The sequence below is a fragment of the Gavialis gangeticus genome, unplaced genomic scaffold (genome assembly GCF_001723915.1).
Source record: "Gavialis gangeticus isolate Ggan-Ray unplaced genomic scaffold, GavGan_comp1, whole genome shotgun sequence".
Classification (NCBI taxonomy): Eukaryota; Metazoa; Chordata; order Crocodylia; family Gavialidae; genus Gavialis; species Gavialis gangeticus.
The window spans coordinates 98,410,296-98,427,360 of NW_017729031.1; the positions used below are offsets into that span (position 1 = coordinate 98,410,296).

General features: G+C 40.2%; 1 protein-coding gene across 1 annotated transcript in view; it reads right to left on the reverse strand.

The window, feature by feature from the left end:
- Window positions 1-17,065, reverse strand: part of CPS1 (carbamoyl-phosphate synthase 1) — a 157,409-nt gene that overhangs the window by 19,984 nt on the left and 120,360 nt on the right. Inside the window, exons 26-32 of the mRNA XM_019523418.1 lie at window positions 14,024-14,218; window positions 12,613-12,680; window positions 10,122-10,197; window positions 4,810-4,887; window positions 3,744-3,851; window positions 2,017-2,106; window positions 97-267 (exon numbers count right to left, since the gene is read on the reverse strand). Coding sequence (XP_019378963.1) covers window positions 97-267; window positions 2,017-2,106; window positions 3,744-3,851; window positions 4,810-4,887; window positions 10,122-10,197; window positions 12,613-12,680; window positions 14,024-14,218 — 786 coding nt within the window. The remainder of the gene's footprint in view (window positions 1-96; window positions 268-2,016; window positions 2,107-3,743; window positions 3,852-4,809; window positions 4,888-10,121; window positions 10,198-12,612; window positions 12,681-14,023; window positions 14,219-17,065) is intronic.

Here is a 17,065-nt window from a genome sequence, read left to right on the forward strand (position 1 = left end):
AAGGGTAGTTAAGAGGTGGATCACAAAACTGCTAACAGGCACCAGTGCAGTTGTTCTACTGCTTCGTTTCCCACATTCATCTTTTTAAAATCATACCTTAATACCAACATACTCAGAAGGAATAATGGGATGTTCCAATGTTGGAAGGGATGACGTGTCAACCTTTTTTCCAGTCATCACTTTTGTGGCCACATCAATAAAGTCCACACCAAGAGTCTTTGACACAAAGGGGAAGGAGCGTGAGGCCCGCATGTTGCACTCTATCACCTGCAGAGATGAAGAGTAGAAACTTCAGTGCCACAGATCTGTTAGACAAAGAGATAAGGCCCTTTCTTCTAACCTTAGTTCCCAAGTGTAAATGCCCATGGAGTTCTATGGAGTAGCACTGTCCATTCCTGGAAGAAATATTTCCAAGTAGCCACTATGGAAAGGTATGGATGTTGTGGCCATAATTTTAAAGTGGTGAATAATATGGAGTGGCCAACTTGAGACACCTCAACAGGGGCTGACTTTCAGTAGTCAGGGGTTCTGTAGCTTCTGGAAGTCAAGGCCCTTTAGGTTGTGTCAAACTGAATACCTTAAAAAGGTAGCATACACCAAAATTAGTATTCACTTTTGAAGTTTCAGCTTGTGTCCTCCACACTTTGACTTGAAGTACAAACCAGAGAAGTACAAACGTTGGTGTACAAACCAAAGAAGGGAGAGTTGTGCAAACATTTTCCTATTTGGTAAAGACAAACCCTAATAGGTGTTTCATATACATCTTTATTTATCAGTAAGAGTGATGCTGTAGCCAGAAATCATGCAAGATACAAGGATTTCTTAGGGGTTTAAGGATTTCTGATATTTTTTATTAAACCAACTATGTAGTTCAGATACAGTTAGACAAGGCTTTGAATGCAAGACATTCTTCACCAGGTCTCATAGTTGAAAGCTCATCCAACTTTTCCCCAGCTACATTGTTTGTCCAAGATATCACCATAAGAAATCTTTGCCTCTCTCATTCATTTATGAGTAAATATTTGATCAGATGAGCAGCTGTGGAAGACTTTTAGGTTAGTGGAAATTCACTTAGAGACCAAAGCTAAAAACAAAGATCTGTAAAGCCCATTTTATAATTTCACTACATAGTTTATGACTAAAGGAAGGATTGGTGTCTGTGGAAGAGAGTAAGAAGGAACTGGTGAAAAAAGTAGAAGTAATGGTGGGGATAAAAAGGGTGGCGGGATCAGGGAACAAGAGGAAACAAAACAAAGGAGAAGCAGGACTGGAGGGATCCTTTGCACACACCTGTGTTTCCTCTAATCAGTTGAACAGTTTTATCAAAAATCTGTTTACAAATTGAGACAAGGGTCAAACATGCAGGATAAATTATTTCCAGCTAATATTCAAATGATACCTTGTACAGACCAGCCCCACCTTGGTCTGGCAAAATCTTCCATGCCAAAACTCCCAGATGCCCTTTTACTAACAGTTCTCCCCTGACCACTGTTCACTGAACTATTCTCCATGCCTGCAAAATCTCCATTTGCTCCATTTTTCTTCCAAGTGTTGAGCCTGATGACCACAATGGACTAGTGAAACATTAGAGATTTTAGTGTATAGTCGAGAAAACAAGACACGGGCCATGTTCCAATAAATCACATTTGAAACTGACTCTTTTGAGCAGGATGTAAGCACAGAAACAAACATATTTATTGACTGACAGCAGCTTTACACAGCTTGCTTCACCATCAAGTTTCTGTATTGAGTAGGCAGAGAGAGCTCTTTTCTTCTACACAACTGCAGAGTGCTATGCAAAGCAACGACTGACTTTTGAATGGCACAGAGCACCATGTGCCATCAAACCAGGCAAGAATCATGTGTTCAACACAAACCCATGCATTACAACAAATGACTACAACATTTCCATTCCTACACACGATGTAAACACAGATAAAGGGGTCACTGGCAGGACACAGGCTTAAGATAGAATATTTTGAATATTCTCTTCCTAAATGGTATGGGAGCTCTTACCAAGACATTGTTTCCTCTGACCAGGAACTGAATGTTGAATGGGCCAGAGATGGCAAAGGCATTTGCAATCTTTTTGGTGGCAGCTTTTACCTACAAAAAAATTGGGAGTATATTTATTATGTACAAACCAATTCTAGTGTGGCTTTATGAAGAATTCTGAGTTATGTTCCTACTCAGACAGTTTCTGTCCCCACTCATTTTCACAACTGGTAGCAGCTTTTGAGGACCTTGTGGGTTCATTCTGCTGGATAAATCCAGAGCCAGATGCTTCACTCAAGAGGACAAGAATGAAAATATAGTCTCTCATATGTGTTTCTGGCAATTCATAAAAAATTATATACTACATCAGAGTGGGTGTGTTAGTATTTCTGGCCAACAGAAAATGCTAAGCTAGCATTTTACAGTTTGAAAGAAACTGCTTGCCCTGCAGTTCTCCCAAAAGTCGTTTAGCAGTATACTGATGTCATCACAGATCAATGATACTTGTACTAGAAGTACAGTGGAGCAAATCAAGTAAAGAAACCAAATTTAACATCTTCTAGAACCAAGGGTGCTCAACCCACAGCCCATGGGCCAAATCCAGCCCCCAGCACTGTGTAATTCAACCCATGGACTTCCCTAGGGGTCTGTGGGGAGTTCTGCAGGCTGTGGCCTTGTGTGCCAGATCAGGGTTGCAAGGCAGCTCAGGGCCTGATCCCAGCATATAGGGCTAGGCAAAGGCAGTGCAGGGCCCTGGGGCCTAATCCTGGCCTGTGGGGGCAGTGTGGGGCTGTGCCAGACTCCTCCTGGATGTGCGAGCCCCTGGATTTGCGCACTGGATGAGAGGAAGCTGCCACTGCTGCCTGAGACAGGTGACAGCAGCAATCTTGTCCAGTGCTCGTCCCAGCCCGTGCCCAGTGCTCGTCCCAGGTGGAAGAAGCAGCCTTAGCCTCCTCTCATTCGGCACGCAGATCTGGGGGCTCGCACCCTTGGAAGGTGTCTGGCACAGCCCCGCAGCCCTCCCAGGGGTGCGGCCCCTGGATCGGCGCACCAGATGAGATGAGGCTGCCACTGCCAGCAAGCATCATGACTTTTGCTTTGAACAGTTTGAGGTGTGATTTCCCAGAAACCTCTGCACCTATCTCCTTGAAGCTTGAGGCATCATGCCCTCAGAAGGGGCTACCATCCCTGAAAATTTCATCCAACTCAGGCAAGAAATGACAACGTTTTAAGAATTTTCATGATTCCCCATTATAGCCTATGGGCGAAATGTCAAAACTCGTTGGAACAGCGAAACTGTTTCAACAAAATGAAACAGGACAGTGCTTCAAAACAAAACGAAATGTCAAAATAAAACGCTGTCCCTTTGAAACAGTGAAACGGACATCAAAATGAAATGATGGTGTTTCACACAGCCCTAGTACTAACCCTCTCATTTGAGCTCTTCATAGCTTCCAAACAGACCTCTTTACAGTGCAGCATACTTTGATTCAAAGACATCCCATTTAGGATGTTTGTAAAGATAAATCTGCCTTACTAACGTAACCTGTAAAGTAGATAAAAAGTGATTGGCCAAGTTGCATTTATATTTTTGCTCTGAATAGAGATGTCATGTTTTGGTCTACTCATTGGCCACTACTGGTCACTTAACTTTTCCTGAATGCATCTACTAAGGAAAGCAAGTCAAGTAAAAGATGATTCTGGGACTTTATTTTCTCCTTTGTTTGCTTGGATTTAGGGAAACTGACCTTTTCCAACGCTCCTTGACTGATAGTTTGTGTGGGTAAGATCAGAGTAGCATCTCCAGAGTGAACTCCTGCATCTTCCACATGCTCAGAGATGGCATGTGAGATGACCTGCATAAAAAGAGAAAGACATGTATTAGTCATTCCATCAGTATGGCTAGCTGTACCTTCTCTTCCATGTACACTATGAAGATTCCCTGCATGAGTCCGCAAGAAACAATAAAAGGGATGGAGAAATACAATAAAAATAGAATTCCCTAGGAACTTCAAACGTAGTAGTTATTAGTGCCCACAGCATCATTCTCTGGCCCTTTTTATGTCTAACTATAGTAGTCACCCCAGTTAAATTCCATCTATCTCTGCAAAATGCCATTACATTTTAAAAAAACAGCTATCATGCTTCTGGATATGAGCTGGTTGGCTGTGTTGGCTGTGTAGTCAGCAAGCAGTTCCCATTTCTTTTTCACCATTTATACAAACAGATAGATGTTGTGGATATTTCACTTCCCTCTGAAGTATCATGCTGTATGGACTATTGCTAGACTCTCTGGTCTGGTCTATTGTAATTAATCCGATGTTCCTGTTTCAGGTCCCAATTCAAAGTCCAAGAGGAGATCTCTCACTGATTTAGGGGGCATTGTACCGGGCCTTGTGAATATTTAGAGTAAAACATTGATGGAAATGCTAGAGAATAAACTCAGAGAAAAGCAAAGGCTTCAAATTGAAAAATATGGGCCAACTAATGCTGGGCTTATCCAGACTCATTCTTTCACCATCTCAGGAACTAATGGCAAAAAGAAACAATGAAAGGCAAACCTTAAAATGGACTACCAACTGGTGCAATCTTTGAGGGGCAGATCAGTGGGAAAATTTCTGGAGAATTGATATCCATGAAAAATTAGTTTTGTTTTTAGTTTATCTCTACTTAATACAACTAAGAACCATATCTAACCACCATAAAAACCATGGCTTAAAGCAACACATTAATCAAGTCACCGTGACTCATATTTTGCAGACTTCAGGGAAAAAATAAAGAAACTGTATAGAAGGAATAAAAAAAGTTTCTTACTCTTCCAGCATTGGCTACTGCATCCATTTCCACCTCTCGGGCCTCCTCAATGAATTTTGTCAGTACAACTGGGTATTTCTACCATTCAAATAAAACATAAAAGAGAGCATTTATGAAAAAGCATTTTTGGTATTATAATATCATAGTAGCCAGGGTTGGAAGGGACCTAAACAGATAATCAAGTCTGACCCCCTGCCTTGGTAAGGAATGTATTTTGGGGTCATATGACCCCAGTCAGGTGTCTATCCAGCCTCCTCTTAAAGACCCCCAAGGTAGGAGCAAGCACGGCTTCCCTTGGAAGTTGGTTCCAAGTCCTAGCTGCCCTAACCATAAAGGAATGCCTCCTGATGGGAGGTACCGTAGGACCAATCCATCTTTAATCATTAGAACCATCTTCAGGTGCAAAAAAACTGTAAGTCAAAACGTATACTTCATTTTACATATGAACAAACTATTGCCCAAAGAGATGAAGGAACTAACCTTGCATTATTGTATGAAAATTGCTACATAAAAGGTGCACAGCACTTAGCAGGATTTGGCTTTTCATAGCCCCATCACAGTCACAGGGAAAAAATTGCGGCAGAAACAGAAAAAAATCCCTGAAATGAAATCTTGGCTCAGGGTAGTTAATGTCAGTGCTCCCACTGATCCAATGGGACTAGCATTTCACTAGCAGGAGCCTGACTAAATTCTTCTTGTGCCTGCAAGGCTCCTGTTCCTCAAAAACCTTCTCCTATTCCTGATTACTGGTTTATAGAATAATCAATTGCTCATTACTTTGCACCAATGATTGTTTGCTCACCCAATTAGTTACATACTTCAGTCAATGAATCTGCTCCTCTCTCACAGTGGAATCTGCTTAACTCCTAATTGTGGCCAGTCATTATGCAACAGTGACTGTCACCATATTGCCTCTTCCTCATTGTTTTTTTCTTTCTTTTTCCTAGCCTTCACCTGCCTCCTCTGGGACAAACTCATCCCATTATGACCCCTATGCCTCTGCCTCCCTGCATCTCCTCAGACTGGGACCCTGCACCTCGGAGCTAACACCACCAATTCCGCCACAACTCAAGCCCAGTAACATGACTATCATCCTTGAGTCTAACTTTTCTCTTGGTTTATACATCCATACCACTTCATTCTTCAAAACGTTGGCAAGATGCAGCTTTTTTCCCCATCTGCACAGCTAAAATTATCATCTGGACAACCATTACCTTGACTTCACTACTGGGAAACCTCATCATCTCTCAAGCCTCCTCAATATGTGCAGCTTACTCTCTCAAGGCCATTCAAAAGAAACCTCCTAAGTCTGTTTTCCTGACATAATGTTTTTACCATGCCATTCCATTGTCGCCTGCCCTTCTGCACTCAGTTAAATCCAAACTTCTGGTCCTGACACTGAAGGATTTTCAAAAGGTACTTTATGATGCTTATGCCTTGCAGAGTTGGCTCCCCAGCTCTATTCAGCCAATGCTAGACTGAGTGTACCACATCTTCCATAAGTATCTCCACCCTTTCGCCCTTGCCACCTGTTACACAAACAGTGCTCTTAAGTCCATTAGGCACCTAGGTCCTCTTTTATGCCCTGCTGAATTTTACCATAATGTCTATGGGGAAAAATGACTACTAATAATCGCTTGGTAGACAGGTCCTAGTACATCTATCTTATGACCGAAAGTATACACGCAGCAGATCTATGTATTAACTTTAACTATGTATTATTCTCACTGTGCCCTATTTCTCCTTTTCTCCACTCCCTCTTTTTGTCTGCTGATAAATACAGTAAAAACTGATAGGTTCAGATCTACACCTAGGACAAATCAACCACAGATTCAATTCTTGGTGCCTGAGCAGCCCCTACCACAATGGAGCCCAATACTGCAGAAGATCACTTGTGTTATCCTAATGTGAACTGCAGATAAACAATAAATCCCACAAAGGTGACAGTACAAACTAAGCAGATATTCCCTACATAGATTTTCATATACTTAGGGCAGGCGCGGTAACAGAACAGCAGAGATATCTGCAGAACCCAGCCCAAGAGAGATCTCAAATTGGATAAGGAATTTACCCTGTGCAAGGAGCTCACTGCATTTCTGCTACACAGAATGACTTCCAATTTGTTCATAGGAATAAACTATGGTATTGGATTTTATGTTTAAATTCTTCTCTCTAACACTCCTGGACCATTCCTCTGTCTAGCTCCAGTTATAGCAGATAGTTTAAATCTAATCCATCACTTTGTTTTGGGCCATCACTACATCTCAACATCTTACCTGTCTCACCCACTATTAACTGCCAATTATTTATTAGACAATAAAATGAAATAAATGAGATCCTCTTCATGCTCAAGAGGCTCCTTTGGAAATATATAATAAATGTAAGGGAATGTGTCTTGTAACCATTGGACTCACTATAGCTGTATTATCTTACGTAGACAATATAGCTACAGTGAGTCCAACGGTTACAAAACACATTCCCTTACATTTATTAGAGGAAGAGTGAATTCACAAGAGAAGACAATGCTACCATCTAGACTGCTTCATAAATTTCGGTCTTGATGCAATTTTTCATTGGAGCTTTTACGAGTGAACAGGTCTTTGATTATTCTTATTTCTCTCATTCTTCTAAGGAGGATGGAAATTCATCCACAGAATGTTATTGATATACTTAGTACCATATAATGCCTTTCCACAATAAAAATACACCTCTTGTGTAACTAAATCCTCAGAACAAGTCATGATGCTGGGCAGTCACTTACTTCTGGAAATGCTTTGTTGGAAAGACCAGAGGGGGAAAACGTTCCATAACCATATCCCACAAAGACATATACTTGGCTGCATCCGCACAAGCACGGATGTTTGTTTCCCCAGGTACAAAAAGCAGCAGCACACCTTGTGCTGCTACTTTGCATCCCTGGGGAACACCCAGGTTACCCCAGGTGAGATAGGGGAGGCTGGGGCCAGCAATTGTGCTGTCCCCAGAAATCTGCTGGTATCATGCATCCTAACTCTCCTGATATCAATGGAACTATGACTATTCACACCAGCTGAGGACCTTCCCCTCAGTTGTTTGCTACCAGTAGTGTATCAGGCATACTCACAGCAGCCTGAAGGAGGAGCATGGTCCAGAGAATAGGGCTAAGGGCAAGAACTGCAGATAACTGGATTCTATTTCCAGAACCAAGATTGACTCCCTTGCTGAGGAATACTCAGCAAGTTGCTTCAGGCCAAATATGCAGAGGTAACATTTTCTACTATATTGGAAACTGAGTTGTTTTGAAAATATGGCTCCAAATGCAGATGGTGGCCCTGACCTCTTATGTGAATCTAGTATATCATTTTTCAAAATTCAGATAATAACGATCCTTACTCTTCTTTGTAAATCACTTTGAAGTGGACAGATGAAAATGTACTAACTATTCTTATTATTGTATTGACTTACTCATTAAGGGTACTATTATCTGCAATATCTTATCATTGAGTCCTCTCACCTTGCCAAAGGCTTAACCACCATCATTATACTGTGCACTTTTAAAATATCCAGCTTTTCTTACCACTGAAACCTTAATGACCTTGGTGTATGCCAGAATTCCTTTGCTAAATAACAACACAATTAGCTTTAAAGTTTAGTTGTGTTAACAAAAAACGACTGCCCTTTTTTTAAGTGGAGTTAGTTCTGATGTGTTTATTGTATTGCAGGTGTCTATTGTGAATGGAAGTTATACATGGAAAAAGAAATAGCTCAGCAAGCCAGACAAATAAATAAGATCAGTCTCAGAGAATGCTGATACAGAAGACTCCCAGCTAGCAAAGAGCTTTCTTTGAAACTTTGACATTCTTCATTCAAGTCCATTTGTTTAGTGTTCATCTTCTTCCCCTTTTTCAGCTTTCCCAATATCTATTGTGCCTTAATAGTGATGGAAAGTACAGAAGTAACTCAGCAGAACAAATAATTGTTCGACACTGCACATAATGAATGAATGGAGTTTGTTTACCGGCCTCTGCTCTACGCACTCTTTTTGGAAATTATGCTGATACGTCTTTTTTGTTCCCTCAAAGTTTCATTTGATAAATTTCAAACTCTGGCCCACCTAAAAAAAGTACCCCAAACTAGCTTTTGAAAGCACTTAAGAAGTTAAAAATACCTTTATCTTCTGTATTACAGTCTCTGCTGGTCAATTAGCCAAATGCATAAATATGAAGTAGACAACAACATTGCTTTTTTCATTGCCAATGAAAAAAGGAAACATAAGAAAGAAGGAGAGATGTCAGATATTATGGTTAATAGCTATTCATAGATCCATTGCTCATGAATTTGTTGAGTTCCTTCTTGAACGGGATATACAATCTGCTTCTACAAGCTCCTGTAGTAATGGGTTCCACAAATTAATTACACAATGCATAAAAAGTACCTTTTCTTGTTAGTTTTAAACCTGTCTCCTACTAATTTTAGTGAGTGCCCCTGGTTGTGAGACTTGGTAAATAACAGTTCCATATTCACTTTGTCTACACCCTTCATGATTTTATAGACCTCTATCATATCCCCTCATTCGCCTTCTCCTTCCAAACTGATGAATCCTAGCATTTTTAATCTCTCCTAGTAATTCAACTGCTCTGTACCCCTGATCATTTTGGTTGCCCTTCTCTGTACTTTTTCTAACTCTACTACATCCTTATTCAGATGAGATGACCAGAACTGCACACAGAATTCAAAATGTGGGCCCACCATGGATTTGTATAACGGCATGATGATGATTTCGATTTTGTTTTCAATTTCCTTCTTAATTATGCCCAACATTTCATTAGCCTTTTTTGTCACCATTTCAACTGAAAAAAAGCAGGGGAGCTTAACTTGCTAGCAATTAGCTTATATAGGATAACCAGAGAGGTACTAACTTTAATACATTAACTTACAGCAAACATATTGACCAGAAATAGCAGTCCCTATGTAATGGCTACTTAGGCATCAATCACAGGGGACAGCTTGCAGCAGTTAACATCAGTGTACAATCTCCCTCAAAGGCAAAAAGCCAAATCCCTACCTATAGGCAGTATCATGATACTCCAAGAGAGGTCCCACTGACATGAGCAAGGCTTCTAGCACAGTAAGCACACCATATTCAATGCAAGGGTGATCAGAATCTGCCCATAAGAACAAGGGGTAAGTGCTGTCAGCTGTGCTTAAAAGGCCTTATTCCAAAAGGAGAAAGCGAACAACTGAGAGGAAACTGCATGGGAAGAGAGGAGGGGATAAATGAGTACTGTGAATGTAAAGAGCAGTAAAGACACAGCCAAAGAAAAGGCCAATACCTGGGAGACTCTGGTAGCTTCTGCTAAGAACTTCTTCATCTCTTCTTCTGTGAATACCACATTCATTGCAGACCCACTGTGAGAAAGGAAATAATATAATATAATATAATATAATATAATATAATATAATATAATATAATATAAAGCAGGCTGCCTTCCTTTGTGTTATAAAAAAGCAAAACATGCTATACATCACAGCACTTGTTCTCAAACTACTGTACTGTTACTATTAATGCCATCTCCCTGATTCCAACCACCTGTCCCCTCCTTGACTGGAAGAAAGGAGAAGCTGGTCTGTAAAGCCAGACTCCATTGTACTTACCCAACAAGATGAGTGACCTCAAGAAAACTTGGGAGGAAAAGCAGGGCTTGAGTGAAGAATCAAAAAAAGAAGCTGAAGTGTAGCATAACCTTCCCCAAGCTCCCCTTTCTGATCTAAAGCTACAAACCCTTTGTCTCATCTTCCACAAGAGATCTACTCAGTGACTTCTTCCCACTCAGAATCAAGCCTCTTGCCTCAGTTCACCACCAGTTTCTCATCTTTCTGTATGTGTGCATGTTAGCTAGGAGTTCACTATCAAAAGGGACACTTTATCCAGTCTTTGGAGTGCCTGCTTGTCACAATGCCAGGTGGAAACAGAAATGCATAAGCTTGGCAATATCTGTGACAGCCTGAGTGTGGGGAAAATGTGCAGTGTTTTACTAGGAATTGTGTGGCTGGGCCCTGCCACTGAATGCTTTCCAGTGCCTGAGGACCATATGTGAAAAAAAATTGCTCTGAAATCTCATCATCCAAAATTTCAAGAAAAGGGGCCTGGGAGAAAGAAGATAGCCTCAGAGTCAGCTGTTTGCTCCCCTTTTATAACCAACTGCACATACAAACCTTCTTTAAAAAAAAGGAAGAAACTGTTACACCTGCTTTTTTCCTACTATACTTCTACTTACACTCAGTAAGTCTCACTGGCCCTTTTATTTCAGTGTTAAATTCTCATGGAAATTTGGAGGAAAGGGGATTTAAGAGTATTCCCTTAGGGAATATTTTAAAAGCTGTCAATTTTACCTAAGAGAAGTAGATGAGATTGCCTGAATGTTCACAGTATTTCCCTATACTCTCCTTTTCTTAGTGGCCTTACATAAATCAGTATAAAGCCATGGGTTTCAAAACAACTATGCCAATTTACATCAACTAAGGATTTGGTCCACTGTATTTCATGCACAATTTAAGGGTCACAAGGGTCCTGCATGAAATTAGTCAGGATTATAACCACAAGAATTACTCTGCTTTGGAAGGTGAGGGAAGATAGCCAGAATACTGCAAGATTTATTTTTTGCTTTGAAATTTTGATGCATTTCCACTCTACTACTGTCCCCCTCACTCCCCACCCTCCACCCCATATACTCCTCTTGTCCCTGGACTTAAAACACCTCTGAAGTATTGCATTAAAAACATCTCTAATGCAAAAGTCTTTCTGAATGGGATAAAATCGATAGGATCTATAGATTTTTTTTTCTAAAAGCCTAGGGACACACATCTATAGCATTTTATAACCCTCCCCCAAGCTATAGGGAGTTCTGTTCCTGCAACAGGGCTTCATACAATGGTTCAGCAATTCTATATCATTCTGTATTCAGTTCTCCAGGATTTTTCGATAAGGGTACAGCACACATTAAATCTTTTTTTTTAAATAAAAAGATTGTTTCTACTCCATTTAAAATGAACATGATGCTACTCATTTTGATATTTGTCTCTCTTTCTTATTAAAAGGACCCCATCTCTGATTCTATTTGCACTTGCAAATTGCACCCAGCAAATTGCATCTCTTTTCCTATCTGCTCAGCTATGAAGCTCCTCGCTACATTCACCTCTGAAGAGTGATTGTTCAGAACCCTGGTGTGTGCTGATGCAACTTCTTGCAAAGTTTAGCTGTTAGAAATGCTTGGCTTTGTAAAGGAACTATTTGAAAAAAAGTAGCTGCCAAAATAGAGAGACAAAAAACAGGCGCAAAAAAGCATTTGTAAACAGGAAGCTGCATCCAGAGGAGCTGATAACATATAGGGATGTGCTATCATTTCTGACTGACAACAGCTGCTGGCAGGATACATGTTCCTAGTATGTTTCTGTCTCTTTTTCTGCATGGAAAACTATTTCTCCTTTCCAATGGTGGACAGACATCACGAAACATTTCCAAGAACCCCAAGGAGTATCATAGATGTCTCATGCTCTTGGCCTTGGGTCATGAAGAAAAGTATGAAAGCAAACAGACATTATTAGGACCTTGTCCTGCCTTTGATCAGTGCCCAAGAGACTTAGTGGATTTCTTGGCTTCTTTTAATGAAAGCTGTATCCTGTCTTCACACAGCACAGTGTTTCTGTCCATCTTCTAGAGAAGCAGCTCTTCTCCTCCCCCTTCAAAGAGCTTCCACCACCACACACACATTACTTTTGTACATACTGCATGCAGCCTGATATGCACTGATAGACAAGCTTTACCTCAACACATAGGAAGGCCTCAGCAAGCATGGGTAGCCCACAGAGTCTGCAAAATCAACAGCTTCTTTCTAAAGAGTAAGGGGGGAAATAGATTATGAATTTAGGAAGGTTTTAAATTATACTTGTAATGGTAAAACAAGCTACATTTACCCTTATCCCCAATAATGAAAAATCTGATGATGAAAACATCCTACAAGTGTGTACAGGCAATGCTTAACCTCTGAATTTCTTCAGCTCTTAGTTTGCCTCACAAACCCTCACACATAGGGTGCTTGTCCACATAGCATAATAGTGAGAAAGTCTGATTAGAGCTCACAATAGTCAGTGAAACGCAAAATGCATAAAACTACTGGGCTGGATTCTCTGGGCCATTTTACATGTTTTGTGGTGCCTGAGTACTATAATATACTCAAAAGTTATAAGAGCTGTCAACATTTGGTATGTCAATTCCTTTCCGCCCCTCAATCAAAACAGCATTATGAGGAGCAAGGGGACAATCTCTCTGTTTTATTGTGTTTTGGTTTGGTTTGGTTTTTGAGGCCAGGGAGTAAATAAGAACCACCTTGAGGTTGTTCTAACTTATGTTAAAGACTGGTCCCAGGATCAGGGTAGCATAAAAGTAATCTTCCCCTCCCAACTCCAACACTGTTTTACCATTTTCTCTGGAATACACCTTAACCAAAAAGAAGGTTCAGACCTTGTAAATGTTGTCACTGATGCTTACTGTGATTAAGAAGTTCATGAATGTTGATAGTAAATTGTTTCCCAAGTGAGGTGTAATGCATGTTCTAGAGCAGAGTTTCTCAACTTATGGGCCGCAACCCAAAAGTGGGCTGCAAGAATATATGAAAGGGTTGCAAACAAATGGATTCTCCTTTAAAGGAGACAAATTTGGAAAACCGTGGCTTTTCCTTTGCAGGCTAGCAGAGTTCCAGCCTGCAAGGGGCTTTTTGCCCTCCCCCTCCCTACCCTGCACACACCTGCCCCCTGCCCCACACACTGGGGGGGTTGGGGCACTGGGTTGGGACTGGCTATTAATGTTTACAAGTGGGTCCTGGTACAAAAAAGGTTGAGAATCACTGTTCTAGAGCAGAGGTTTTCAATTTTTTTTTTTCATTTGTGGACCTGTAAAGATTTTCAAATGAAGATGCAGACTCCTTTGGAAATTTTGAATGGAGGTGAAGACCCCACTGAATTGTAAGTGTGAGTACTCACATATTTTGATTGATCATAGTCATCTTTCATGGAGCCCTTAGACAGTCTTTGAACACCCGGGACCCTGTGGACCCAGGGGTCCGTGGACCACAGGTTGAAAACCACTGCTCTACAGCTTGGAATTAACTTATACAATATGCCACTTGAAGAGCAAATAAAATATCCAAATCCCTGTCACCTCTCACATAAGACATACCAAAGTGCTAACAGCCTTCCAGGGTGCCTGAGCTACATTGAGGTCATCCAAAACAGCTGAGAATACAGATCGGTCTTCTGCCCGGTCAATCTGCAAAGGGCTGGTGCCCAGGATCTTCACCCCATTCTTGTACAGTGGTATTGCCAGGTTATTTGGAATCTGCCCACCTACAGAAATAATGCAATCACTGCATCCCTGCAGACAAGAAGACAGCAAAAGAGAGGGGTCCATGGTCATGCAAAGTGACATCTCCCTTTGTTAGCAATGACTATTATTTATTATCCAATGCACTGTTTTGCAACCTATCCAAACAGTGCCAGAACAGAGTTGTATTGATCCAGGAGCAATGCAAGAGGCAGACTGCAAATCAGAGACTACATCTTTCCTAGGGAAAAAGTGCATTCCTCCTTTGTGTTACCCAATATGTTGACAACACAAGATTAAATCTTAGTTCATCCAAACATGGAGCTTTAGTACCCAGACTATCTGGGTCAGATCAAAGACTCCAACCCACCCCCAACGTATTCCAGTCACTCCTGTCATCCTTGGGGATGGGAAGCATGTAAAGCAGTGGCCTTGCAAAGCCAGCTCCCCCTCTTATGCTGCATTCCCTGGGAAGGACAGGCTTCAGTTGGGAAAGGGATGTCTTAAATCCCTTTCTCCTTTGTGAAGCTACATTTACCGTAAGTAATAAGAACCTGTTTCTAAGTAAGGCTAACAGCCTGTCCAATGCTTTGCAATGCAAACAAACCTACAGACTGCAGATTAGACAGCTGATTGGACTACATAAACCTCAACAGATAAGGGGCTTATTGGGTTTGGGTTTTTTGTTTTCAATACATTTAGTCTTTTTTTTTATTTATTTAGGATCCAGATTTCTGCTAATGCATTCATACATATTCAACTCACAGCTTATGCAAGCAAATTTCAGACTACAGGGCTCTCTCAAATTCTCTACCTCTTTTCATTGTATGAGAAAAGTCAGGGGGTATTGCTAACCTAAGTACATGGGTCTTTTTTTGTTGTTTCCTGCTTGGATGACCTTACCATTTTAAACAAAAGAATAATGAATCACAAATAATGAACAGACTTGTTTGCATATGAATATCCTTTTTCACATATGAATGCGGAAACAGACATTAAAGCTTATGGGAACAAAAAAATTTGGTGTGAATATTCACAAGAGTAAAAATAAGCCACCTCAAAGCATATGTAAAATTAATGTGGGTGTACATTGCATTTAAATAATGCAATAATTTAGGATAATTAAATAAATGCATTTGGCCCAGTTTCATGCCATTTAAACAGCTACTGTTCAGTAAAGAAGCTGAGCATAAAAGGCGAGTCAGGCCAAAACCATGAGTGAATGCAACAGCTGTTTAGAATAAAGTGAGCATTTGCAAACACCATTTTGCAATTATTTAACCATCTCTAACAAATAAAAAGACAAAATCAAATACAAAAGCATGGGATAATCTAGACCTTGGTGCTATCTTAGAGCGCAAGTACATCAACTTAGGTTAACTGACAAGTGCAGTTTTACTGAAAAGGTTTGCCATTGACTGCACTGGTGGAAGAATTCAGTTTTAATGAGTGATTTAAAAGAACAGTAGGTTCCAATCATGTATGCCAAAGACGTAAGGGACTATGGGAACCAACTAATAATAAATGTTAGCACAATTTAAATATTATAAATCCTGCTCAATAATAACAGAGTTAACTTTCTATTGTAATGTAAATTTGTCTTTATATAGCGCTTTTTATCCCAAAAGCTAAAACAGCAGTTCACAAAGTGAACAAACTAATGCATACAATGCTGAGATCACTTTATTTCCTTTGGATCTGTAGCTATATCTGGGAGGAAATGGAGAAGCTGTACAACAAAATAATACGTGAGAACTTAGGACAAGAAGTTCGACATGCCTTGCAAATTGCAGGGTAGTTAGATTAGAAGGATGCAACTACCTCATCTGTTGTATTTGCTAAGATATTGGATTTGCTCACACTCTACTCTTCAAGTTCTCTAGAAGCCAGGAATACTTATGCCCTAGGTTTTACATCTAGTCCAATTACAGCACCTTAATAACATGCCATGGCACTGGATCAATACCATCCCAGAGGACATAGTGCCACCACATGAACAAGCAAATCATTTCTTGTGATGTAGAGGTGTTTGCTGTTCATCTACCAGCCTAATGATGCTTAGAGAAGGCACTCAACCAAAATGTTTGCTAATTCAAAATGTATTTTAACATCTACCCTTCCGCTTAACATTCTATTTTCAGTTTCTTTTTCCTTCTTTCTTTCTGACAGTTTCACTTGGCATGTCTCCCTTTGGAACTTGCGGAGCAGCACAAATCTCATATCTATAAAACCAAAATATTACAATACCCTCGAATATGTCAGAAGAGGTGATATAATGGACTCCAACCCTGAGTAGCTAGGAAAAGCTATGTTGACTAGGCAGAGACAGAGCAGAGGTCCTAAACATTCACTCTACCTCAAAAGCAGAAAGAGCTACGTCCAGCATTTAGTGTTGTGCTGCTAAGGATACTCATCAAAAGAACAACACTGATCAGCTAAGGAGAAACACTGTACTACTGAACAAATTGAGAAGGAATATGGACTCCATTACATACCAATTTAGCAACCGTGATATTTTAATTATAAAGTAAACTGAATAACAACTTTGCTGGCATATATTTAAAAGATATACATGAGGCATGATTTTGTAAAAGAAGCCTAAAGAGAATTATTTTCCCTTTTATTATAAAATTTCTCTTTTTACCACCACCTTGCTTTTTATGCCATTAGTAAGAGAGTTGGGTTTTCTCTTTTCCTGAGTTTGAAAACAAATTAGACCATTACAATTGTACCTAGGAGCCTCCTTTAGTTTTATGAATTGTTTCAAAGTGATCCTAAAAACTGGAAAAAGGATACAAAGAGATCCCTAAGCAGATAGGTAGTGAAATAAAAGGTAATAGTTTCATTGGAAACATCCAAATAAATTTGTGAGCAGGATTTTTTTTTTTTTTTTTTTTT